Source organism: Argiope bruennichi, chromosome X1, assembly GCF_947563725.1.
Source record: "Argiope bruennichi chromosome X1, qqArgBrue1.1, whole genome shotgun sequence".
Lineage (NCBI taxonomy): Eukaryota > Metazoa > Arthropoda > Arachnida > Araneae > Araneidae > Argiope > Argiope bruennichi.
In genome coordinates this window covers 29,924,863-29,950,976 of record NC_079162.1, presented here as the reverse complement: position 1 = coordinate 29,950,976, position 26,114 = coordinate 29,924,863, and the positions used below count along the sequence as shown (strand labels likewise).

The 26,114-nt window shown below is 30.1% G+C and overlaps 1 protein-coding gene across 1 annotated transcript in view; it reads right to left on the bottom strand.

Moving 5' to 3' along the window:
- LOC129958545 (transient receptor potential cation channel subfamily V member 5-like) overlaps nucleotides 1-26,114 on the bottom strand; it is a 147,735-nt gene that overhangs the window by 15,838 nt on the left and 105,783 nt on the right. The window contains exons 15-16 of the mRNA XM_056071086.1: nucleotides 11,368-11,522; nucleotides 7,107-7,223 (exon numbers count right to left, since the gene is read on the bottom strand). Of these exons, the coding sequence (XP_055927061.1) occupies nucleotides 7,107-7,223; nucleotides 11,368-11,522 (272 nt within the window). The remainder of the gene's footprint in view (nucleotides 1-7,106; nucleotides 7,224-11,367; nucleotides 11,523-26,114) is intronic.

Genomic DNA, 26,114 nt, shown 5'->3' with positions numbered 1-26,114 from the left:
CTGGAGACAGATTTATATGGCATGGAGAAATCGTGAATGACTGGCAAAAATGAATGATTTAAAAGCAAATTGGCGTAAAGTGCTCGTGAATGACTGATTTTAATAGATGGGCCGGCAATTAAAATAAGTGATTCCAGCTCCATCATTCAGTGAGAAATATTCCTTATTGGAAATATATTTTCATACTTGACTGTGTATACTTATATGTTTACATAACGCCAGAGTTGTAATCATTTTTCGTTTGACAGATAATAAACTAAGAAATATTCATATCTGCCTTTTCTTTTTTTTTTCTTCCTTTTATTATCCTTTTGTTTGTTTAGATAGAAAATGTAATGGTTTTTCTGTTCCGAGAATTCAATATCTATACTAAGGGATCATGATTAGTTAAAAAAAGTTCTTTAACAAGGCATGGATCAATTAATTCAGCTTATTAGCAATTTATTTTTTGATGAATTGAGTTTGATTAATGATATAAACGTCAAAAACTTATGCAAAAACACACTGAGCTTTGTAATTAGCACGTATTTGGAAAGTTCATTTGGAAGTAAATTACATATTTAATGAAGTCTATATTTGGAAAACTAATGATTGGATAACCAACAAAGGATATGAAAAATATACTCTAAGAATAAAGTATAAACTTCCAAACAAAAAATTACTTAACAATTTTATTTATATTAGAAACTTTCGACTGAATATTGTTTTTTCAGAAGAATGCAAAAGTTTAAGCATATAAAAGATGTACAATGAAACAGTCTCAAAAATAAAATTTTTTCTTGTTTTCTTAGAATAAATTACTGTAATTTATTAAACGGTCACTTTTAGAAAATGTCGTGCGTTTACTGATGTATCTTCCTCGAGATTGCCATTGATATAGTCTAAAATCGTCTAAAATGTTGATATTTAAAATTTCATAACTCGGTCAATTTTAGTCGCAGAAGATGGAAACTTTTTTGTTTAAAATATTAGGATGTCAAAAATACTTTACTTAGCATGATGAATGCAAGTGGGAAACTGTATAGAAATTTTAATTTCATTTATTGACTGAAACAGCATGAAATTCTTTACATCACTTAGAGCACGTTTTCAACTGGAAATATATAACTGTTTCTAAAAGTTTGTAAATTATCTTATAGATTCCGTTTAGAATGGGCGAAGCACTATATGTTGGAAACATGCTCACATTTTGATGATCGATATTTCATGATCAAAGCGAAAACAGGCGAATTTACGAATCCAAAATGCAAACAATACATTGCTAAAAAGAAGCTCAGAATACCTGTAGAAAATGAAATCGTGATCCTTTTGAAATAAGAAATGAACAAATATATCTTAAAAGATATGCGAATCTTTTCAATATATGCCTTAGCAACAGGATACGACGAAAACACTGAAATATTTATGTTCTTGTCACCTAGCAAAAAGTTTGAAAACCTAAAAGAATGGGAAGAGAAAAGAAAGTGAGTTTGCATTGTATACCGTTTAAAGCAAGCAGTCTTGAAAGTAGAATAAACATGCACGATCGGAGGTCTAAAATCAGTCTTTTGTTAGAAGTGCCAGAATATTTTTCCTATGCGTGTAAATTTATCGGGCTGACAAACGCGATTTAAAAGGTTCTGGTGCTTCTGCAATGCATTTCCTGTCCTTTATAAATCTAAGTAGCTGAGATAAGGTAACATCTGAATGAGGATTTTCTAAGAAGCGAATCATTAATGAGCTGGAGCTGGGAGACTCAAAAACTTTCATATCTCCTTCTTTCATATATTTCAAAAATTAAAAGTATAACGTTTCAGAAATAATCTTGGTTTTAACTGTTACACATCATTATTTTACTACATTTCTTTTCGTTTTCGTTTCTTAATTTCGAAATCTAATCTAAAGTTTTTAATATCATAACTTCAATTATATATCCAGAATTTTAACTGTTTGGTTTGAAAAATATGAGTTTCAAAGAATTTAATCTGGTAAAAAAAAAATCAAATTTTGCATCCATTTTTACACAAATATTACTTACTCAAATGAATTTGCTAAAATGAACATCTAAACTGTAGGCGAGATTTGCTGATGATCATATTGAAGATTTACTTTCTTTCAATTTTAAGAAGCAATTTCTTTTGAATTCATTAAGAAATTATTATTTTTTTGATAATTTTATTAATATGATGCGCAAAATTTTAAAAATTGCTAATGTTATCCCAGTTATTATTGTTATATCAGATGGTGAAAAATACGGTTTGGTTATTTAACAAATTAATTGCTTTCGCTCAAAGATGATCGCTAGAAAAGAATTTGAATGTAATCGAACGTAGCAGCAAAAGGGTTAAGAAATTATCTCAATTCTCCTTTTTTTTTATAACTAAATAATTTACAAGAAAGAGATTCGCTAAAAATGTCTGGCCCATGGTACCAGATAATCAAATTCGGAATCAGATGATCGAGATTTCCCAATTCCTTTTTTAATCAGCGATTCCCATATGTGGGTAATTAGTACACCTTGAATGTCTTAAGTCAGATGTCTTTCGATGGCGCGGTGTGGTATAGTTTGGGAGAGTGGTGACCTTAAAATAGCTTTCGAAGAGCTTCAAAAGTTGATGTAATTTAAATAAATCCCCGAAGAAAAATTATGTTTATAGAACATTCGATATCACGAAATAGATTACAATAACGTAATTCTGCCGATATATATATGTGCCATAAATTATAAATGACTTATCCTACATTATTTTCTTGAGTCCATAAATGTAGAAAAGGATCTCAATTATTCAATGAAATTTCACGAGCTTCGTTATTATAGATCGATTTAAAGAATTATGTAATACTATTATGAGATTAAATTATAATATACAATTAAAGCTGGGAAAATTAATAAAGATTCCTTTGCTGCAAAAGTATTCGAACCTATTCACAAGTGCTGTTAATAAATAACGATTAAAAAAAGCCCGATGGTAGAAGATTAAAAAAAAAAAAAAAAAAACCCAAAAAACCAAAACTTTCGAATAACATATATTTAACTATCGTTAAAGAATCATCTTATGCATAATTGTTATCTAAAAGTTAGATTTAATTTTTTGATATTTATGATGTATGGCTTTATAGAATAAGGAAATGGAAAAAAAAAAAAAAAAAAAAAACTGCACTAGACATGTTAGGACTGGCTGACAATGAACGAAAAAAGAGAGGCTTCTGATGCGATTAGTAGACCTGGAAAGATATGATTTAGTGCTTAATATTAAAACATTTCATTATATAATCGCTTAATTGTTTAGAATATGTCCTCTATATAATGTAATAACGACAGTAAATACATTTTTTAATAAAATGTCTAGTTTAAAAAAAAACGAATTTGGAAATTATACTTTAGTGCGTATGTTTAGTAAATGAAAACTCGAGAGAAAACAGTTCTGTAGTAATGATATTTTGTAAATAAATTGCAAATAAATAAATAAAATATTCTTTGCAATTTCGTCATGTTCGAGAAAATTATTCAAAAATGTACGCCATTGCAGTAATGTTTTACATCTACTATGTGACTGGATAATGGCGGCTTGAAATACAGCAGCAAAACGCAATCATATTTTTGCGAAATATGCCGACGTAAAGCGAAAATATATCTTCGCAGTTAGTGCGGAGACAGCAATTTCAACACTTATCCAATATCCTGAAATCCATTTTTGTAGAGCTATGGTATCGTCAGTTCATTTGAGAGTAAGTGCATTCTGGTTCGAGATATTACAGCCATAAACCAGAAGGTTATTTGAAAAGTAATTTAAATAAATGGCCATTGCGTTTCAGCATTAACTAGCTTTGAACAAATTGCTATTCTAAATGCAGCATTTCTGGAGAGAAACGAATTAAAAGGGGGTAAATTAGTTGATATTAAAAAAATTGACTGGTGTAAAACAAGTTTAGTTTAATTATAATAACATTCCGTTTGAGAGCAACAATAGGGCTATTTTGGGGTGTACTTAGTAATTTTAAATCCTGATTCAATGACGAGGACGAAGTCTGAACTGGTACTCACTTTCTAAACATCCGCATTGTACCAACGGACGGCATAAAATAGTTAAGCTGTCGATTTTATCCAATATGCTTCTGAAGGGTAGTAGAATGAAAGTAGTTCATTCTTAGGTACAATAGTGGTTCTCGATTAGGCAGATTAAGCACCTACTTTGGGCCTCTGGATAGTGGACGGCTCAGGAATAGGTTGATTAAAAAGATGCTATAAGCCAAATTACTAAATAAATGTTTGTAAAAAATACGAACCTGGCCAGTTATATTTTAACAAGTATAACTGACCAGGTTCCTGCTTATTCACGTAATAATAGTATTTATAATATCTGCTTAAATAACTTAATAATGAAACCGTGAATATCACTCAGTTATAATAAACAAATAAAAACACATGCATTTTCACTAAATAATTAAAATGACATATTAACCTAAAATGAATAATTAAAACAATTCAAAGTTAAAATCGTGATGAAATGTGAGACGTGTGGAATGTGAATCGTGATGAATGTATGAACTTTTGACCAAAATTATTAAAAGAAGGGTCTCCTAATGTGCACTCCTTCTGATTGCAAAATGCTTAAAGCCGCTCCTGCTTACTTACTTACACCGTGTCGAGCTGACATTATTTTGGAATCAATTTCACCTTTTGTTGTAGAAGAAAGAAGGTGAGGTCTGAAAGTAGTGTAAATTAAAGGATGGTTAGAAGTTAGATGATTTGAATAATGATGGTTTTTATGAGACTGTGGAGTCATTTGAAATGACGCTGCTAAAAAACGCTCACTTCACTGAAGAGATTTTTTCCCAATTTATCAATATTCGCTAAGAAAGAAGAAAATATAAGGCATGCCTTTCTTTTAGTAATGAATTCAGCATTATTATAATAAGCTTCATTTTGAAGTTCGTAATTGCATGTATTCTAACTTTGGCACGTAATCAAAGAGTGAAATGAATAATGAATTTGTTACATTAACATTCCATTTTTAAGCTATACGAGGAGTATTTTGGGATAGACTTTATTATTTTGAACATGGTCAGGTGCCAAAAACGATATATGAGTCACCAAACGCCCCTCTATACAATTTCCAAAAACCGGAGAGGCTTGACCGATGGTCGGTTTAACAGGCATCAAAATTGTGTATACAGTAGAATCCATATGTAATCTCGAATGAATACTCTAAAATAACCCACCTAGAGTTTGAAGTTTTCATTTTAAAATTTCCATCATTCCTCATCATTGTTTAAAAAATCATGAAATCTTCGTTTTAACAAAGTACTCACTCCAAAATACTCACCAACAAGATTGGAAAAAGAATCTCTATTTCCAAACGAAGTAGATTTATTTTTCCTGTTTATTTTCCATGGTAATATTATCACTTATCATCAATATCTAACTCAAATGGCAGTAGAAAACTAATTTTGAGTAAAAGTGATTGAGCACATTTGTGCTAGATGAACGCAAATATAATCTCACTGCCTAGAAATGATTACTCTACACTTTAATAAATCTGAAATTTGGGAAGACATCAGATGAGAAGAAAAAGATAGGCATACATAATTTTAAAAAAAGGAAAGAGGGAGGGAGAGTGCGTGAAATCAATATAGTGATAGTGGTGCAAGTTGCTTCTCATTTGTGTGAAGCCTATTTAAAGAACTGAAATATTTATATTTAGAGCGATTTAACAATGCTTTTAAATAATAACAACAAAAAAAAATACAAGGAAAGAGATTTACTAAAATACAGGTAAAAAACAGGTTTAGTTAAATTAAATATGCGTTCCACCATTTCAAGCAGCACAGCGGCTCTATTGGGACAGACTTTACAATTTTGATCATTAGTGTCAGACGGCAAGCCAGAACTTAAGTTCCCCACTACAAACTTTCTTACCATGACACTGGAAGTTGTTAACTCCCTGTATTACTTTTATATAAGCCTGCCACTCACATATTGATAATGCATTTACCCGATTAAAATGAAAACTTATTTCTATCATAATCGGGTTCTGAATCAGAAACCTTCCGATTCCGAAACTTGGACTTGACAACCATCCCACTGCGGTCCCAAATGCAAACATGAATTCTGAAATTTCTAATCGAAAAATTTTCCTCCCCCCTCCCTTTCAAAAATTGGTACAGCTATAGTGACCACACTTTCTGGAAAACTTTTTTTTTTTTTAACTTGCATCGTTTAAATATTTAAAGAGGAGGATACAGAATCAAGCTAGGGCAAAGATACAAAATTCTGGATATTCTTGGCTATTTCGCGATATCTAGTCATTTTATGCGTGTACTAATAACTGCGCCAACGGAGAATGGAAATTAATAATATTACTAAAGAGCCTTTATTCACTAAAATAGGGTGATCATATTCTTATGCACGAATAAATTAAGAAGGAGAGTTATTAATAAGCTTTTTAATGAAAACTAGTTAACATTCTTTTCCCTATCAAATGTGCAATTAGAAATAAAAAAATTGAACATCTTCAGCTTTTTGCTCAAAACCGTAACTTATTTTAAAGTCGTACAAAGATTCAGAAACCGAGAAATCTTTGCCTTATCCAAAATGTCTGGTCACTTTCGTAAACTTGACTTAAGCCATTATGAACTGAACTCATCTCATTTATCGATTTTTTGGAGCTGCGAGTATTATAATTAATGTCGTCGCCTGTTTTGCATACCAAAAGCGAAAGTGTCGTTTTTAACAAAGGGTCGACATGGGAAGAAGTATTAAAAAAAACTTATTCCAGCATTAAACCAGAACTCGACGACCAAGCTTTTAATTATAATTTTGGATGATATATGTCTCTCGGTATTATGCATAAACTACAAGCTTAGATTTCCGTACAGAGAAAATGTTGTTTATGTACTTGATTAAAAACTAGCACGGAAAAACTAGTCAAATCTTAAATGAAAAAAAGTTTTTTTCTTACCCCGTTTTCTTTTCTTAAATTTTTGGTTCGTTGCTTTATAAATACGTCAAAGATTGATCATTAATTCATTCAAGAATAAATAAATAAATCTAATTAATTTTAAAAATTACTGCGAAAACAGCCTAGAAATACAGCAGAATTTTTTTAAAGAAATTATTACCTTACCTGTCTCATCCATTCATTTTTTCGTTCAGCTATATCTTGATAAGTTTTTCCCATCATGGCGATCAACATATTGATAAGAAGCAATGCTACAAGTGCCATGTACATTATAAAAAATACCTGAAATGAAATAAATTCAATACATTATGGTTTAGTTATAGTATAACATTGTATAGCAGAAATTAATGGAGTCTACATACTTGACAGTACAGTTTTAATGGTAAATGCATCTACGTATACCATTTGACATCTACATAATTGCACGTTGCCTTACTCTTCCCAATGACGTCACTCTTGTTTCCGTTCTAATGAATGAGTAATCCATTCCAGAGCTAAGCTCGAGTTACGCACTTAATATACATTGCGTTAAATAAGTTTACTCCATTGATTTCAAATTCAAATGAATGAGAAAAATTCCTTTCAAAAAACATATATTTACTATGAAGGGGGAAAAAAACATAACCAACGGGAGTCTTCTCCTCTCAACTTTTGCATTCACTTACACAATATGGTGCGTTTGGTATTAAGCTTCATAGTAAAGTGAAGAGAAGATCAACTTCATTTTAGATCTTTTTCCTTTAACTAATTGTGTGCAAAATTTGATACCGATCTTACAAGCTTATCTTTAAGGCGGCTTTCCATATTTCATTTATCTAGCTCGTTGATTTTTTGAATTATGAGTCTGTTCACAGACATAACACCATCAATTGATCCCATATCTAGACTCTTTGTGAATCATTATCAACGGTTTCTTTGGCCGTTTGATACACTGTTTACAGACAGACGGACAAGTAAGTCTGCAGACAATGCACCCTATGATAGATTAGTGTGAAACTAAAAACACATCTACAATTTTGGTATATTAGAATTTATAATGTATTAAAATATGCACAATTTGCTCGTTGTGTTTTTAAGCCACTGCTTTCACATCATTTAAGTTATTGCTCAGTGCACTCATGTGTTTTTAAGTTATTACGTAGACAGGGATCTGGTCCAAAATTTGATTCAATTCTGTAATGTTGAAATAATATTCATGCGACAAATTTGATCTAGTTCAGCCTTTTGCATTTTGAGCTGCCATGCTCAGAAACAAGTAAAAAAAGAAAAAAAAAATTCAAAAAGGGTTTTTAGAAATTTTAAAAACGTGGCCATTCATTAAAATCTTGAGGTCGAATTTTTTGAGGATTAGAATGCCTTCTGTCTGTATACACCATATACAAAAAGAAAAAAGCGTAAAAAGAGTGATAAATGTCAATTAACTCCATAATTTTGCATTTACGTCACTCATCCTTGCTAACAATTGCAGTAAGATTTTTTTTCCTTCTTTTACCTGTCTGCAGATAATAAAAAAAGATAAAAATAGATAATCTAGAAATATTTTACTCAACAATTAAAAACCGTTTCGTTTCTCTTGAAAGTGAAAGATAATTTTGTATGCCTATTGACTCATAAATTTATGTTAAAATGGAACGATTCAAAATACTCAGAACTTATAAAAACAGTACAAGATTTTATATTTTAAGTTAAGTTTCCTATTAAGACGGAAGAATTCACTCGGCAGTTATTTTAAAAACAGTAGACGAATTTGGATGTTGAAACGAAGAATCCTAATTTTAATAACTAACAGAATACGACTGAAGGTATTCCAGATTCCAAAATTTTAATCTTTCCTTTAAGTTTCACTCTCTTCAACGTGACTTGAGAATGAATTTGAAGTAGAGGCCATTTTATACTGTGAACATTAGCTTGGTTATAACTCCCAGACATGTTAATGAGGAAAAAGACCTTCCTGTGTCCGCAGATGGTGTCGATTATGTCACTGCTAATTTAATTTCGTTTTGATTGTTAAGTTAACTATTTTTTTGTATTCGCCCAGGACACTTGTGATGTCATATGAATGATACTTACCCAAGTTTTTCCCATACATGAAGACCTTTATTAACTTTCAAGTACATAATTCAGGAGAATAAATCATTCAATCATTTATTTAACCATGAATTTTTGATTTCACACAATTAAATTTCTTTTAAAGTTAAATCTTTATCATGCAGATAAGAAACATTTCATTTTAACCTGTTATTAGCGGATTAATTCAGATATTGAGGGATTAATTCATTAAGAAGCATTTTAATTGTCCTGAATTAATCGTGATATTACAATCATATTGTAGACAGTATCGCACCTACTTTCCATCGTATCTCTTCCTATCAAATGGATAAGTTTATTACTATTGCAAAAAGACAAGAGTAGATAAGATTGGGAGGGGGGCAATAGAGACTGCATGTCAGTTATGAGTCTGTTAGATACAGTGGATTTTATGCACTTTATTAACTCGCTGAGTTAGGTCAAAAGCAGTGAAAGCTTTTATCCATCCATTTTTTTTTAAATTTTCTAAACACACATCACATTTTCTGTTGCCACGTTGATTGTTCACCAAATTTTCCTGCCAATGTAATTAAGTTCCAATAAACTTACGATATGTGCTGAAAAATCATAAATTAATGATTGCGCAACTGATTCATTACAGCAGTCATTGAGGTCTAGTTACTTAATCTGAGAGAGTGGTCTCTCCGAAACTTTCGCGCATACTGTGCAATTAAGGCCTTATCCCCCTTCAACTGGCATAAAATTATAGACCTTTGGTAACACCGCAAATGTCTTGCATAGCACTAGCGCACAATAGTTATGAAATATAGTTACGCTATAATTTTGCAACAGTTATTTTGAAGTGATTCTAACATTTTTACTAAACCCATCCTGCGAATATGTACCGAATGAATGAAATCAAAATTTGACACGTAACTGCAATTTTAATCACCAAACAACATAACGAATTTCATTGATTTCAATCAATCCGTTTATGAGATACTGCGTTTACATGCATGCGAAAGTAGAGACCGACAGACAATCAACCCTTTGGAAGAGTTGATTTGACAAATTGATAAGAATTTATATTTTAGACGTTAGACTTGTTTACAAAATTTTATCTACCTAATTCTTATGGTTTTGGAGTTATTGACTTCACTTGTAATCAAGCAGCCAGATAGACATATTGCCTGCGAACGGATTTCGTTCAAAATTTGATAGAAATCTATATATTTAATTATTAATTAATATACCAAATTACATCCGCTTAGCTTTTTTTGAGTTGTCGCATTCACATACAGACATACATAAGGCCAAAAATATGCTTTCTTTTCTCAGGGAGTTCTGGAACTTAGGGATTGCTCAACATCTCAAGTTCAAATTTTTTGGTGATTACAATGCTTCCATTATGCTTCTCATACGAGAAAGTAAAAAGAGTGAATATACATTTCAACTTCTCTATTAGAATGATTGCTTTTAAGGATTATTTGAAATTTCATCTTTTAATTTGATATAAATTACACTTTTCATGATTTAGTTGAACAGTTTCAAACTGCTTCAAAATTTGCTCAAAAATTTACGAATTTCAAGAAATTCTTAACATTTTAAGTATTCGTCGGCTCTTAAAAGTTTCATAAGTTCTATATATGGAACTTTCTAAACAAATAACATTAAATAAAATTTTCAACAAAAAAAATGATCATATTTATTATTTTTCAATCGGAATAACAAGAATAACTACACAAACGTTTGAATGATTATTCTACTTTTATATTTATATTCATCTAAAATAAAATATATTTAGTACCGCTGGATTGAATTTATAGTACTTGGGGTATCAAAATGAATCCTATTAGTAGTGATGCTAGAAGCTAAACTTCCCATAAGTTCTGCTGCGGAAAATAGTTGAGAGAGAGGCCATGGCAACTGAAGGATCAGCTTACAAGAACGAGGGGGTCATGTGTCTTTTCTCGTTGATAAACGCTTAACAGAGGGTGTATTTTCTTGACAAGGGAAACCAGATACACCAAAGAGTTTAGAAGGGAAACTATTAAAGCAGGCGGAGGTCGTATTCATGAACTGCTCTTATCAATCATTAAAGAATAATTTTCTGATGCTGGTACCGCGATACTTTCAGCTATAATGTTCTGATGTTGATTTAATCAAGAGTAAGAATGTTCTGTCTTTCGTATAACTAAAATGAGACTTATTGCTACATTAGTTATTTCAACATTATTGTGGATTGTAAGGATTGTTTGGAGTTATTATAAAGAGAATCCACGACATCAAAGAAATGAATCCATTATTCTTTAAAATTAAAAGCCCCTTGCATATACAATAATATACATCATTTGAATGATAAAACAACAAAATAATTAAAGGACATTAATAAATATACCTTTGCTATGTTTTGATGATGAGTGTGATGAAATTGTTCGTAAATATCTCCGAATTCTGACAATGACATGATGAACATGGCTAAAATACTCTGTATCGGGTCATCGAAGAAGCTTGGTTTATCAGCTTTGTAGGAGAGAAAAATGACGTAGTAAGCTGCAAAAGATAACAATTAATTAGAAGGTCATGCGATTAAGAGGACATTTTAATTACATCAAGCAAACAGATTTTAGAGAAGAAACTGGCAAATAATGTTGAAATTTTAAAAATACGCTTTCACACTCTTAGAGAATGTTACGTACCAAGAAAAGCACATCCTCTGCTTGGATGAAATTTGTGTCATGATGTCATTAAGACTCCATTGTCATTGCCATGAAAGAGTATAACATTTCAACAGTTCCTTTTGATAATCTTCTTCATCAGGAATTCTTCTTTGATATTGTTTTATAAATGGTGTTATTTTCCAATACATATAAAATATCGCGACTGTTCTCTCAGTATTCTTGTACTCTTATACTTAAGAATATCATTTATAAAGAATTGAGTCTGTGTTATGCAACCATACATTTTGGACTGGCGTGAATAGATATATTCTAAAAGCAAGATTTAAATGCCCTATCCATCAAAGAATTTTCTCTGTTTATTAATTTTAAATCTATTTTTTAAGGCCGGGATAGCCTGGTTGGTAGGGCGTTAGATTCGCATCACTTAGGTTGTAAGTTCGAACCCGCCGGCCGAAGACTCTCCGTGTGTGTGTGGCGGCTGGCGCACGTATAAATCTGCCGTGATCACGAAGTCCTCCATGTCGAAAGTAATACCACTGGTAGTATTGGTTCAGAGGCGATAGTTCGCTGATTCAGGTCTAAATTACAATCTGTGGATGAGTGAATGAAATGCATGAATTAAGTCCGCCCCATAAAAAGGGTTGTGACGCGTGAGTAGCTAAGACGTGCTCTTGGCTCTAGATGGCGCTACTGAAAAACAAGAGACTCTCTCTCGGCTTAAAATCGCTGACTTCGTCAACGGACTTGTTCTATGACAAGTGCCATTAGAATTACAGAATTTTTTTAATTAATTTTAAACTGAATTTTACAGAATTTTTGAATTAGAACAACAGAATTTTTTAAGTTAACCAGTGATTACCTTGAAAATTATTGTTCGAAATTGCAATCTGAAAATTAAAAAAAAAAAGTTTGTTTTCAAGAATGGCAGTTTGACTATTTCTCGTGCTATTTTTCTCCCACAATTCTCTTTCATTTAAAGTAAATATAATTATAACTACAGTAACATACACGTATATAAAGGTTTTTAATATTTTCATTTGGTGGTAAACAACACGTGGATAAATAAAACGTAATAACCAAAAATCCGTGTAATATAGTCCTTGAATGCGAGTCCAAAGTAAATAATTGAAAAATGATTTTTTTCCCCCTACAGAATGAATGGCACTGCGCATTCTAAACAATTTTTGCGTGAGTGGATAATGTTTGAGTAGCTTATTAGCACACACACTCACACACAAAAAAAGAATAAGTGTTTAAGAGAATCACCGGTTTCTATTGATAGATTGAGCAGTTCTGGTGAAAGAACCAAATTTTAAATTTTATCTATATAGCTTCTTGTATTTTTGAGTTATTGGGCTCACACATAACGTCACTCCATAATTTTGCACCCTCAAACTTTACAATTACCAAATGGAACATGAGGAACAAGGAACATATGAACATGAGGACAAAAACAAGGACAGACATGAAGGCAGAGATATTTCTAAAAATATGTTCTATGAAACAAATATCTACTATAAGCCAATAGAAGTGTTTTATTCTAAAAGTTATCATATACAGGGTGGTCATAAAATAATTTTCTCTGTTTGGAGGCATCTTCAGCTAAAACTGATGAATGAAATGAAACAAAATTTCTTATGAAGACTGTGGAAAGTTTACTGAAATGAATTATGGAATTAACAAATAAATCATAAAGAAATTGTACCTAAAGTCATCGATTTTGTATACAAAGAAAGTAAGCGCATTATGAATGTTGCCTGTGGGCTACGAAATACTAAAGTTAATTAATAAAAGTTTATTTTCTGTGAGTTTCATACTATCTGCGCTGGATTTATTACTCTAACAATAATGAAACTTTACATAATCCATTTCCGGGCGTTCCTTGTAATTATTGACCTATTTTTCATTCCAGTAATCTCAAAATATTTTCTATCAGAGCCTTTTCTTACTTTTTCTTGTGGAATCCATTTCTTTAAGCCTTGCATAGTTTGAATATAGATTTATAAGTTCCAGCAGCAGTTGCCTCCAAATAGGAAAATAATTTTATAACCAAACATTATTTAACTTTTTGGCACAGTTCTAAGCTTAGTTTTCTTACATTGATTCTGCACAAATTCAAACAAGCAAACAATTCTGATAATAAAATTATACACCAATTTTAATCATCTAAATCGTTGTGTCTTTGAATTATCGTGTTTCTAAATAATCGGCCGGATAGATTAACAGACTTTCCATTGGTGGATTTCATCCAACGTCTGGAATCCAGCATAATCCCTAAAATGTTTCATGTGGGCTCATATAGGGTTAAAAAGCTTAAAGCATCAAAATCTCGACTTTTTGACAATTACAATAGTTTTTCTATGTAGGCTTGTACAAAAAAGTAAACGTTTTGATATGTATTATAGCAAATACTTTATGTGTTGAGAATCCAGAGAAGGAATAGATTGAAGAATATGCCTACTTCAATGAAAGACTTGAGATTTTCGATGCTATCTTTAATTAGGGATCCATGAATTTCAACAAATCGTATAAATTGTTATTTAAATATTTTGTCTATATAAATGACATTATCATGAAACTCGAGACATGCTGAGCAGACAAAGGGATATTGTCACTGTTAAATTAAAATGCCATATATCAAATTTGCCAAAACATTTTATTGGTATAGCTTTTAAGCTTCAAGTCTGTCACAAAATGTCCCTTTTCGCTAGTAGTTCCAGCTATTTCATTGAATTTGAGTACGCATGTGGTTTTTGACTTACGACACTTTTTATACAATAGCGAAGATATATTTCAAATAATTTTATTTAGATACATTTTATATAATTGTCTGTGCAGTTAAGTTTTACCCGTTTTTTACATTTTTCAAAGTATTAGAGGAGTAATAGTGTAAAATGAGGGAAAATGCAAATCATGGGAAATCATTTGCGAAAGTAAAAATGCTATGGCAAGCTGAGGAAACCAACAAAAAGTGCTGTAAACGACTGGAAAACATTAAAGACGAAAGCCTAAATGCGAGGAAATTCTACATGTTTATACGCATAACATATTAAAATTATAGTTTTATGTTCTCCATTTATTTTTGAAGTTTCTACATCAATTTTTTCCCAAATTGAATATATTAGTCATAAAGATCTACTGAGAGATATATTGGTTTTATTAGATATTATGATATATAATTTAATTTTATCTTTTCTATTTTATTTAACGGTTAAAAAACTAACACGATATAGAAATGACCAGAAATGGCTGAAATCGAATAAGAGATCTAAAAGAAACATTGATTTGAGTGATAAACAAATCACGAATTGTATTACTAGAAACGTGAAATGATTTAGTATAAACCTATATAAAAGCTATTTTTCCTACTTGTTGTTTACTACGTTTCCTACGTTTTCCTAGCAATTTTATGTTGAAAACAAATTACCTAATATTTTCAGATGGAAGAAGAGTTCAGTAAACTCACAGACGGAGCAGTCTGTACAAAAATGGTTTAGTAATATATAAATATCATAACGATGAAGAATTTCTGTAATCATTTTCATTAATTTTTTAGAAAAAAAAATCAAATTATTACCGATTGTATCTTGTACAATTGGTAATAATTTGATTATCAATTATTAATATATAACTGGTTCTTATATATTATGTACATATTTGAAAGAAATTACATTTTCTTTCTAACTTCATTTCCTCACAGGATGGAGTCCGTTCTCATTTAAATGATATATGCTACGCATTGATTTATTTTAGAATCTGTTATGCAACTTGCAAGAACAAATATAAGACAACGCGCAGTTGGATGTTACACAGTATATATACTTGCTCTTATCAATTGACTGTGACGTCACATAAATTAATTTCTTTTTGAGTAACCCTTTAACAAAAATCCATCTTGAAATTGCAATTCGAAAGTCAAAAGTAAACAATATTGATACATCAGGAAAAGCAATGCTTTATTTGGAAAGTTAAATAACCTTATGTGTTGCATAAACTGTTTTAAATAAAAACAAGCAACCTGTTTTAAACACGTTCTTCCTCATAATTGGCCTTGAAAGCATTAGAAAAATTATAGGGAATTAGTCTGTATATGTTGTAGCTGTAAAAAAAAGTGTAAATTCCATTTTAATCATCTTTCCTCCTCATGTCGGTTCGTAATACCTACCAGTTTTAAAATTTCTTTTTTTGAGACAGAGAGAAAAAAAAATTTTTTTTCATGACAAGGTGAAGTTATCTCTTTCTAAAACCGATAGAACTATTTAAATTTTTATGCCTTATTCTATTTTTTATAATTAAAAACAGGTAACATGGTACCATTTCACACTGTTCATAATTCTGTTTTATTTTCATAGAAAATAAATTTGACTGGCGATCAGTGAAGATAATTCTGAAAAGATAATAAGCATAGAGTTTTCATAATCCGGTAGAAGTTTCTTCTCTATGGAAGATTTTTCTTTTATTACATTTGCGGAGAAAAGGTAAGATTAACATTAATTAATCTTGAAATATGTTTTTCAATATTTTGCATGCTATTACTTTCTTACATACTTAATTCTTGTTCAATTCATAAAAATTCAAAAAAATCCCGTCAATTTACTTTTACTTTCTAGTATACGAAGTATATAAAGATAAAATAGTATAAACGTCAAAAATTCATCTCGAGATTTTGACGAATCTCCACATTTCAGACCTTCCAGAGTTTATAAAACAAATTTTTGGGATTATGTCTGCCTATTTGTCTGTCTGGGAATACGATCACTCAAAAACAATTTGAGCAAGACAGATGCAATTTGGCATAAGGATTTTAAGTCAAATTTGCCTACTTCGATCCATTTGAAGCGAAATAGATTCAGAGGAAGTCTATCTGTTCGGCTGTCTGAGCACACGTGAATACGATAACTAGAAAAGGTAAAGAATCAGAAAGATAGAATTTGATATACAGATTAAGAATCTAAACGGTAGATTCGTAGCAAATTCATTAAGAGATTAACCATCTTTGATCTGGATTTTCACATGTATGTAAACGCAATATCTCCAAAATACAATGACTTAAATAAATAAAACTTGGTAAAAGATATTATGATTGCAATTGTAGTTATATTTTAAATTTTGTTTTCAATCAGTCGAAAAGTTCCAAAGTTGTCCAAAATGCATATTCGAGTTTTTGTATTTGAATGTTAATTGCATGCCAACAATTAATCGCCAAGATCGTATGCTAGATTCAGTAAAAACGCTAGAATTACGCCAAATATCTATTTTTCGTAATTATTTTTCCTGAATATCACGCAAGGCAATCACGGACCAAGGGCCACTATTTTATAATGGATAATCCCCCCCCACATAAAACTGTAGGGCATTTTCTGCTATTAAGCATTTAAGTTTGCAGAAAGAGTTTTCCTTACACCACTTCTACATCAGTGACCAAAATTCATTTATATACCAAAAAAATATATATCAACCAAGAACTCTGAGTTAAAAACAAAAATAATAAAAGAAATGAATATAAAATTCCTTAGAGGAAGAGAAAACTGCGCAAATCCTAATAAAATATTGTTTCATAATTATTTGCATTAAGTCTTTTAGGGCATCACTAAAAGGTAGAGTTTGGAAAATATTGTTCTTACAGCTTGAAGGGAAAACTTATCTAAGTTATTATTTCAGGTTCAGTTTCATGTAGTCTTTTTATTACGCAAAACCGAAGACTTTATTGAAGAAATTATTCTTCATTATGAGATTTCCTTTGTGTACGGGATTCAGATGAATCTAATATATTTAGTATCATATTAAATTTATATCATACGACATACCAAAATTTTGTATCTTAGATATATCCAATACTTTTTAAAGTATTTAATTGTATTGAATTATCAGGGAATTAATCAATTTTATATGATTTGGCAAGAAATCATAAAGTAAGAATCAGATTTGGCCAAGCTGTGTCAAGTGTATTATAAAAAACATTCAAGGAAAATGGATTATTTAATTGATGAGTAAATAATCAATATCACATACCTCCAAAATTGATGATCAGTGAATGATACCAGATGAAAAATAATGGGCTACAAATGTCTGAGTGAACTTTATTGCTTTCGAAAAGCTTAGTTAGAACTGGTTCGACAATAACGCATGCTCATAAAAGCAAATGAAAGTTCCTTTAAGGAGGTATAAAGTTTTTATGAAGCACTCAATATTTTTTTACGTCACTCGAAATCAATGAGGAAATACCAATTTAAATTCTCTCTCATTGAAAAAATATTAATAGAAACATGGAATACATTCATAAATTTTTTTCAATCCTTCAGTGAATCCAGTTAAAAATTATTTATAAGCTATTAAAGGTTGAGCAGAGATTTATTCTCGAATTCCTGCAAACTCGTATGTTTTACTGCTTTAAGACTTCTAATTCGTCTTTGGAACTACACTGAGGGTTGGACTAATTCTAGAATTCATCTAAACCCTTATTTTTTTCTATTTCAAAGTTTCTATTTAATGTTTTGAATTACACAGACAATTGTACTAATTCTATAGTTCATTTAAACTCGTATATTTTATTGTTTAAAGTTTTTGTTTCGCTTTATGAACTCCACAGAGAGTTGATTATTTTTTCAGTAGATGCTTGTAAGGTTACACAATTTATAATTTAAATTCTAAGAATTTAGATAAAATCTAGGAATAGAAATTAATAACAACTTAGAAAAAGTTTATAATTTCATTGTGTACGTACACATTTAGATCAATAATTAATTAATTAATTAATATACAAATAATGCAAAGAATTATGTTTTGCTCGTTACTTTAAAACTGAATTATATTTGAGAAATATAACTATAAGTTTGCAAATGAATTTTGTTATCAATGTAGTAGTTGGAAATTAAATAAATAAAAAATGCTATGAATTGATAAAAAAAAAATTTGTATTGTTTAATTACCTTAACTTGAATATGAAATAAACTGTATATGTGCAATGATATATCTTAATCTACTTTAAATCCTAATTAACTTCTTATTTTTTTATCTTAAATTAGCCCATATTCTAAAATTTTCTCTTCTTTCTTGAGCCAAATCTCACTTTTTTATTTAATTAATTCTAACATAGCTTAAAAAACTGATAAGTATACAGTTTTCACGATGCAAACACAGGGAATGAAATCTTTTGCGACAAAGGTGATACTTTCAAAGACACCTAAGATTCCTTTGCTGAATCGAAACGTGTCAACGAAATCCTTAAAAAGAATTTCTCAATAAAAAGCACCGATGGAAAAACTTCTCATACCTTTTCTCTTGGGTCCCGGTGTGAACGGACATGTTTTCACAGGTTATCCCCTTGTATAAACCATGCCCTCCCGTGGAAAAATAAATTCAAATTAATTCCAAAATTGTATTTTTGTTGTCGGCCTGAAATGTGAAAAAAACGTTACATATAGTTATTTACTTTATATATATTTATGCAATTTGCTTTTGTCTTTATTTTTGTCGTATCATGATGAGAATCGAGCATGTGTTCATTCTCATTCCTTCGACTGAATCCAAAATTTGATAGGACCTACAAATTAGTATTTAAAATCGCATACCAAATTATAACATATTAGCTATTTTCGTTTCTGAATTATCGAATTCACTAGTTCACAGAAAATAGTAATTTTCGGGTTCAGAGATGTCTAAAACGTGGAGATTTATCAAAATCTCGAAGTCAATTTTTTTTAAGATCAAAATATATTCTCTCTATGGAATAGAGAAAGAACAGATGTAGGCAAAAAATTCAAATATCTAACTTTAAAAATTCAAATAGATTCTTGCTGCATTACATTGAATATCAAGTTGAATCTTCTACGCACTTAATAGATTCCATTTCCTTTACTCAATCTAATCATTACAATAACAAAAGAGTTTTCTTTATAATCAAACGAAGTTGACAAGAATATCTGAATATCATGCATTTTAAAGAAAACTTTGTGAAAGTGTGTATTGAAGAGATGGAAAAAAAAAATCTTCACCATTTGATAGTTAAATATTATCAGTTCTCTTATACCGCACATATTTTCTTCAGCCTGGATTTCACCATAGGTCGGATTAGTTATTAGGAGGGAATTTGGGTGAAATACATATAATCCATGCTAATTCGGGAATGGGTCGCTTCACCATAGACAGTAATAATAACACGACGGCCAATAATGGAAATCAATAATACTTAAAGAAATAACGATTCAAAAATGCTGTTATTCAATAAAATAAAACATATTAAATGGGAAAAAAAGCCTTTTCGAAAGCTAGTTTTTTTTATAGTTAAATAAAATAAAATATAAATTCTTAAAGTTAATAATTTTTTCCATATTATCTAACAAGAGCTATTTACTGGGAGGTAAAATATGGGGGAATCTGGAATAATTTATTGAAAAGCTGGACAAATACTGGACGTTATTTCAAGTTGGAAGAAACAATGGAAATCTAAGATTTCCAGGAAATACGAGAGGTCTCCAAAAAATAAAGCTTCGTTTCCTAGGAGACAAAAATCAGAGCGTCGAAACTATAGATGGCAGATCAAATTCGCGTATTTTAAAAGAAATAGATCTCTGTTATATTCCACGAAATTTCATAACATTTAAATAATTTTTTACTTGCTTTTCATTATTCGTAAAAAGGGGAAACTGTTGTAATCTGTGTAAAAAATAATAAAGTAAAACAGAAAATAATTGAATAAAGCAAACAAAACAAAACACCCCAAAATTTAACAAATAAAAGAAATATTCTTAACGTATCTGCTAAATTTTACTAAAATCTGATGGATTCTTTCTTATATCTAATATCACAAATACTTTCCTAATATTACAATTTTTATGGTGTAAATACCTTCAAAAGGATTAAGTAAAAAAAAAAAAAAAAAAAAAAAAACTTTGTTAATGTAATACAAATACCATTAAATCTTAAAACAAATTTTTAGAACTCAAATTGCGAAAGTTTTTATGAAAATATTATGAGAAAACTATTTCTAGAAGGACTCTGCATGGAAATATTCCAAAAACAGCTTATATTCATATAATTAATTAAAAAGATTTCTAAAACAATGAAAGTGCAAATAATAATGGATAAAATGTATGTTCGACCCCATGGAAAATTATGTTAAATTATTTTCCCAGATTAACCTTATTTAACATTGTTAATTATACTAAGTGATTACATGATTGGTTTAAACATAGACATCATCTAAAATGATTAACCATCACCTAAAAATGATCTCGGGAGTCAAATCGAATAATCCTTGAAATTATACTTAGACAGATTCTTCAACTGAATCAACGGAAGTGGTCTCCCAGCATCATTCTCGCATATTCTCCAATAAATTTATCTGTAAATTATTAACCGTTTACCATTGGCGAATAATATTACGGAGGGGCCTATTAGAGTGTGATTTGTGGAAATTAATCTCTAGGATGCGTTAAAGCAAAAATATTAGAAAATATCGGATGTGTATTTTTTTCCCAACCGCTTAAAAGTAAAATTAGACCTTGAAATACAATTGTAGTCACAAAATCGCGTACCAAATTTCATATATTTTAGTCAGCACGCTTACGAAGTGAAGAAACTTTACGTTTGTGAAGAAACATGTCTACAGACGGTCAACCCCTTGACGGATTTGATATCAAATCTGATACGAATCTACATTTTAAACATTAAATTTGTATATCAACTTTTATTCCCCTTTTTATCTTCACTTGGTAATTATCATGTTAACTTATATTCAGTGACAATTTTTTACAGAGGCATAAGAGGAGGCAGCGTCGTGCCTAGAGGCCCAAGGAGGCTTTAAAATCTATTCGAGATCAATCCCATTATTAAGTTGTCACTGAATTCATGACCCCGTAGTCTTTATCCAAGGGTAATCCACTTCTCAAAGAAATCTTACCCTTTTCCATTCCTTTAAAAATTTTATACAAATGAAGGTAAACAGTCAAATCTTGATGGAAATTAGCTCTAATGGGACATATGTGCACTACTTATAAAGTATTCTGCTAGTCAGATAGGTAATATATATATATTTTATACATAATAAAATAAGCAGAGGCCATAAAGTAGATGTAAAATTTTTTTAAAAAGCAAATAAATTTATGATACATTTTTATCAACAGACTTTTCATCGGAGGCTTCTAAAACAATTCTGTGCCTGTGACCTCATGTAGTCAAACTGCCTCAATTTATATTCAGACAGCCGGATAGACAGCCATATTTCGTTCAAAATTTGACAGAAATCAGCAAATTCGGAGTAGAAACAATATGTCAAATTTCTTCCGCTTAGCTCAAAATCTTTTTGGAGTTATCATATTCAGAGACAGACATGATTCGAAAAATATGTTTTTCGGAGGTTTGAAGCATGGAGATTTCGTCAAAATCTCGAGTTCGAATTTCTTGTTGATTACAATATTTCCTTTTGTTTACTTCGCATATGGGAATATAAAAATGGATTCCACAGAGCATCGTCTCATACCCTCGTGCATGTAACTATTACGTCTATTAAACAGTTAAATGGTTATTAGAACGTCATCTTTATTAAGTATCACATAAGAAGAAAAAAAACTTTACAAAATTTACTTGTTAATAATGTTTTGAAAAATAGATAAGTCTGGATTCTATACCAAGGATAGATATTTTTTAAGAAAAGAATTTATGTTTTATTTTTATTTATTTATGTCGCGAGAAATAAAGGTATTGGTTATTTTTGTTTTCTGATATCAGCGTTAAATATTGTTGTCTATATAGTTTTAAATTTATAACTACAAAAGATCTCTTAGCGAAATTAAATAAAGGATAATTTTTTTCATAGTGTAAATTATATATGTTATTATTTCTTTTCATTTATTAAAAATCTATTTGCATAAAGGTTTCCTAATTTTCTCTCCCTTGCAGTTGTAATGATGGGGGGCTCATGTGGGATTATCTCTGAAGTGGTTTAGTTGTCTCTAGTTGTACGCTTGTTGTACGATCTGAATATTTTCGCAATTTTGATGTATTAAATTAGTTAATAAGATGCAAATACTGAATGTTTTTTAAAATACGATTAAAATAATTCAGTGTTCACTTCTCAGAAATTTTTTATAATTTTTAGTTGTATACCCACTCATTTAAGTTCAAAAACTTTTAAGCAAAATTTTCGATTTATTTTCAATGCATTTTTGTTTATTCATACCGACATAGAACAAGTTATTTTAGTTTTTCAATATCTTTTTCTTTTCCCCTAAAGCTTTTTCCCTCAACTTTATTTTCTTTTTCACCTTCAGGGGGGGGGGGATCAAATACTTTACCGATGTAGACGATCCTAAAAAGTAAAATTAAAATAATAATAAAAAATATTACGAAGTTTTCTTGGTTAATATTTTAAAATTTTGAAAAAAAAAAACAATAAAAAGCGAAGAAATATACAGGATGATTTTAAAATTTCATTAGCTGTTCATTTTTAAAAAAATTCACTTAAAGTTAAAAAATTTGTTGAAAAGATTAATAATAAAAAAATTGCAAAAAATATATAAATAATTAAATATTAACTAAAAATATCGTCAACCACCTAGTCAGGAGAATGGAAATAAAAACCAGATTAAATAAAACATAAAAACGAGAGAGAAACGGAACAAAAAATTAGACAGATAGAATCAATACGGTTTCCTTCAGAAAGAAAACTAAACACCCGAAGCGAGACGAAAGAATGTGAGAACATTCTTTCGAGAACATCTCGAATGTGACACATTCGAGAATCTCCTTCTGGCCAAATGTTCACACAAGACGATATATGGTCTTAGAGTTCTGGAAGGTTTTCTAGATTCACTATGAAAAAAAGTTTGGCTTTTGCTGGCATCGATTTTTTTTTATCGCATCCTAAGATGAAATTCATTCATTGTGCTCTTGGTCGGTCATTTTACTCCACTATGACACTTTCTAAAAAAAAAAAAATATTGTCGAACTTGTACATAGCGAATTTGAAGATTCCATGGGGAAAAAAATTCGATGCATAGAAATATTAGTATACAAAAATACATACTGAAAAATTTTGATAATTTTCTTACTAAAAAGAATTATATATAGTTAATGTTTTCGAATAAAAGAAAAAAAAATGATTTAAAAAATTATATATATAATTGAATTTATTTAATTTTTGATTCATGCTTGACAAAATTTTAAACATTTATTTTGCCAGGTCTTTATTTTTCATGTCTCTTTCTATATCTTTTTTCTTAAATATAATTTACTTTTCCACATTTTAAAATTTCAATTCAAAACCATAATCACTACATAATATTAAAAGCTAAATTAAACGAACGTAAAGATCTCCCTCCATATAAAGAAGCTCCACTATATTTCGGAATCTTTTGAAAATCCACACAGTTGTATGAAAACAGTGAAAACAATCTTTTAAAGAATGTGCTGTTGTTGCGAATATAATAAAAATTGTTCCGAGTAGTTTTGACATTTTTGGGACAATAAAATCCCTTTTTAAAGATTATGAAGTGAAGTATTTTCCGTCTTTTTACGAGTCTTCGTAGGATTAGCAGTACGCAAGTCGAAAATCTATAAATCAATATCTGATTCACGTCAAACCCAAGAGTATTTTGACGCTTCATTTCGAGGTCAAAATGCAGTTACTTTTCATAATGCAACGAAATTCGTCACTCACTCCATGATATAAATTTAACAAAATATAAAGCAATATTTTAATCGTAATTTAATTTTGAATTTTGATACATACGACTTTTTAAAAAAATAGAACAATAAAACAGAAATTTTTCAACAAAATAGCTTGATTATCTGATTTTATTTTGAAAGATGATACAATCAAAGAACAAAATGAAAAAAGGAAATCATATTATTATTTTTTGTGTGTTTAAATAAAAATAACATTTTATGTACACATTTTTTTTCTCTAGTGGATATCTATTACGTTTCAAAAATATTTATGGATGTAAATATGTGTGGGTTAAGGAGCTTTTTGAATTTATAAAATTTCTTTCTGATTGTAATGTATATTGATTTTAAAGTAAATCATTATTTTTATGTATTTTGATGCAATATACTTTTCCATAATTTTTAAATGAAATATTTGTTTTCAGTTCATAATCAACAGTACCTTGTGTTTGAGAAACGACTATGAAAATTTAAGACTTAAAATTCCTTTGAAATTACGCATATATAAAAATGGGTATTTATTAGAAACATTATTTTCTTCTTTTAAAAATGTATGTGTGTTTAAGTATTTATATATAGAAAGTAAACAGCAAAATTCAGATAAGTTAAAGAAAAAGGTTATTGAACCATGCAGAACATTTTTAGTGCAGAATAAAAAAAAAAAGGAAAAATGTTTATAATTACTCACATATTTAAGATTTAACGCATGTGATTCTTTTTTTTTATCGTTTTATTACACACGTATGCAAGATTTATTATATATATATTTTTGTTTTAAAACATATGAGGTATAACACGTCTAATTTTAGACACATTTAAATGTCCAGTTTCTCGTTGAAACTTCTCAGGGTTTACAAATATTAAATTTTCTGAGATGTCAATAAAAGTTCAATAAACTTTTATTAGAATGTTTTGCAAAATATTATTTTATTTTAGTACGCCCGCCCGTGTTCAATTTGATTGATCGTTAAGTCAGATATGTAAATGATGCTCCGAAAGGAGAGAGAGAAAATGAATCTTCCAATATTTGAACAGAACGATCCGGCGACTTCTTGGCTGCATTGTTATGATCCGAACGCATCGAGTCCTTCACCTGCGGTCATTTTTCCATCAAGGACACACGCGTGCAGCTAGCTCCCAGCGTAGAGAATCATTCTTCGCAAGTGTTTCCACCGTTAAGAATGAGGGAAATAGGAGGGGGAAAGAGGACTGACTGGTAAATGCAGCGTCCCACAAAGAGGCTTGTTTGGGACTGAGCATACCTGAGGGTCATCACGTAGGGCTGTTTACGTGCCAATGCATTGAGGGGCTGTCAGCAAATAAAAACGATCTCAGTTCTTGTTTTCGGAGATGGCAATCCGCAATATGGAGAAGCTATCAACAAAACGCCGTAAACTGCGGAGTATCCGCGATTTTTAATCCCAAAATGTTGTTGAAGAAACTTCAGTCACGAATATAATTCGCACACGAAGGAATAAAAACAAACAACTGATTTTTTTTTTCTCCCTGTTTTGTAAACAGGTAAACCAATAGATTTGTAAGTATAGAAATCTACTGTTTATGAAATCATAATCACATGCGAAGACTTTCCTACTATAAATATATATTGTACAAATTCATTTTTGATTTGATTTATATCCCTTTTCAACAGTTTTATGTTTTATTTGTGGGTGTCGTGCTGACCACTTCCGCGGATAATCGGAAATTTATGCACACTTTTTTAGCATAACTTCCCTCAGAATGAGAGTTCTATCACCTGGAACATTCATTTTTATGCGTTATGTCAGCTTTGAACAAG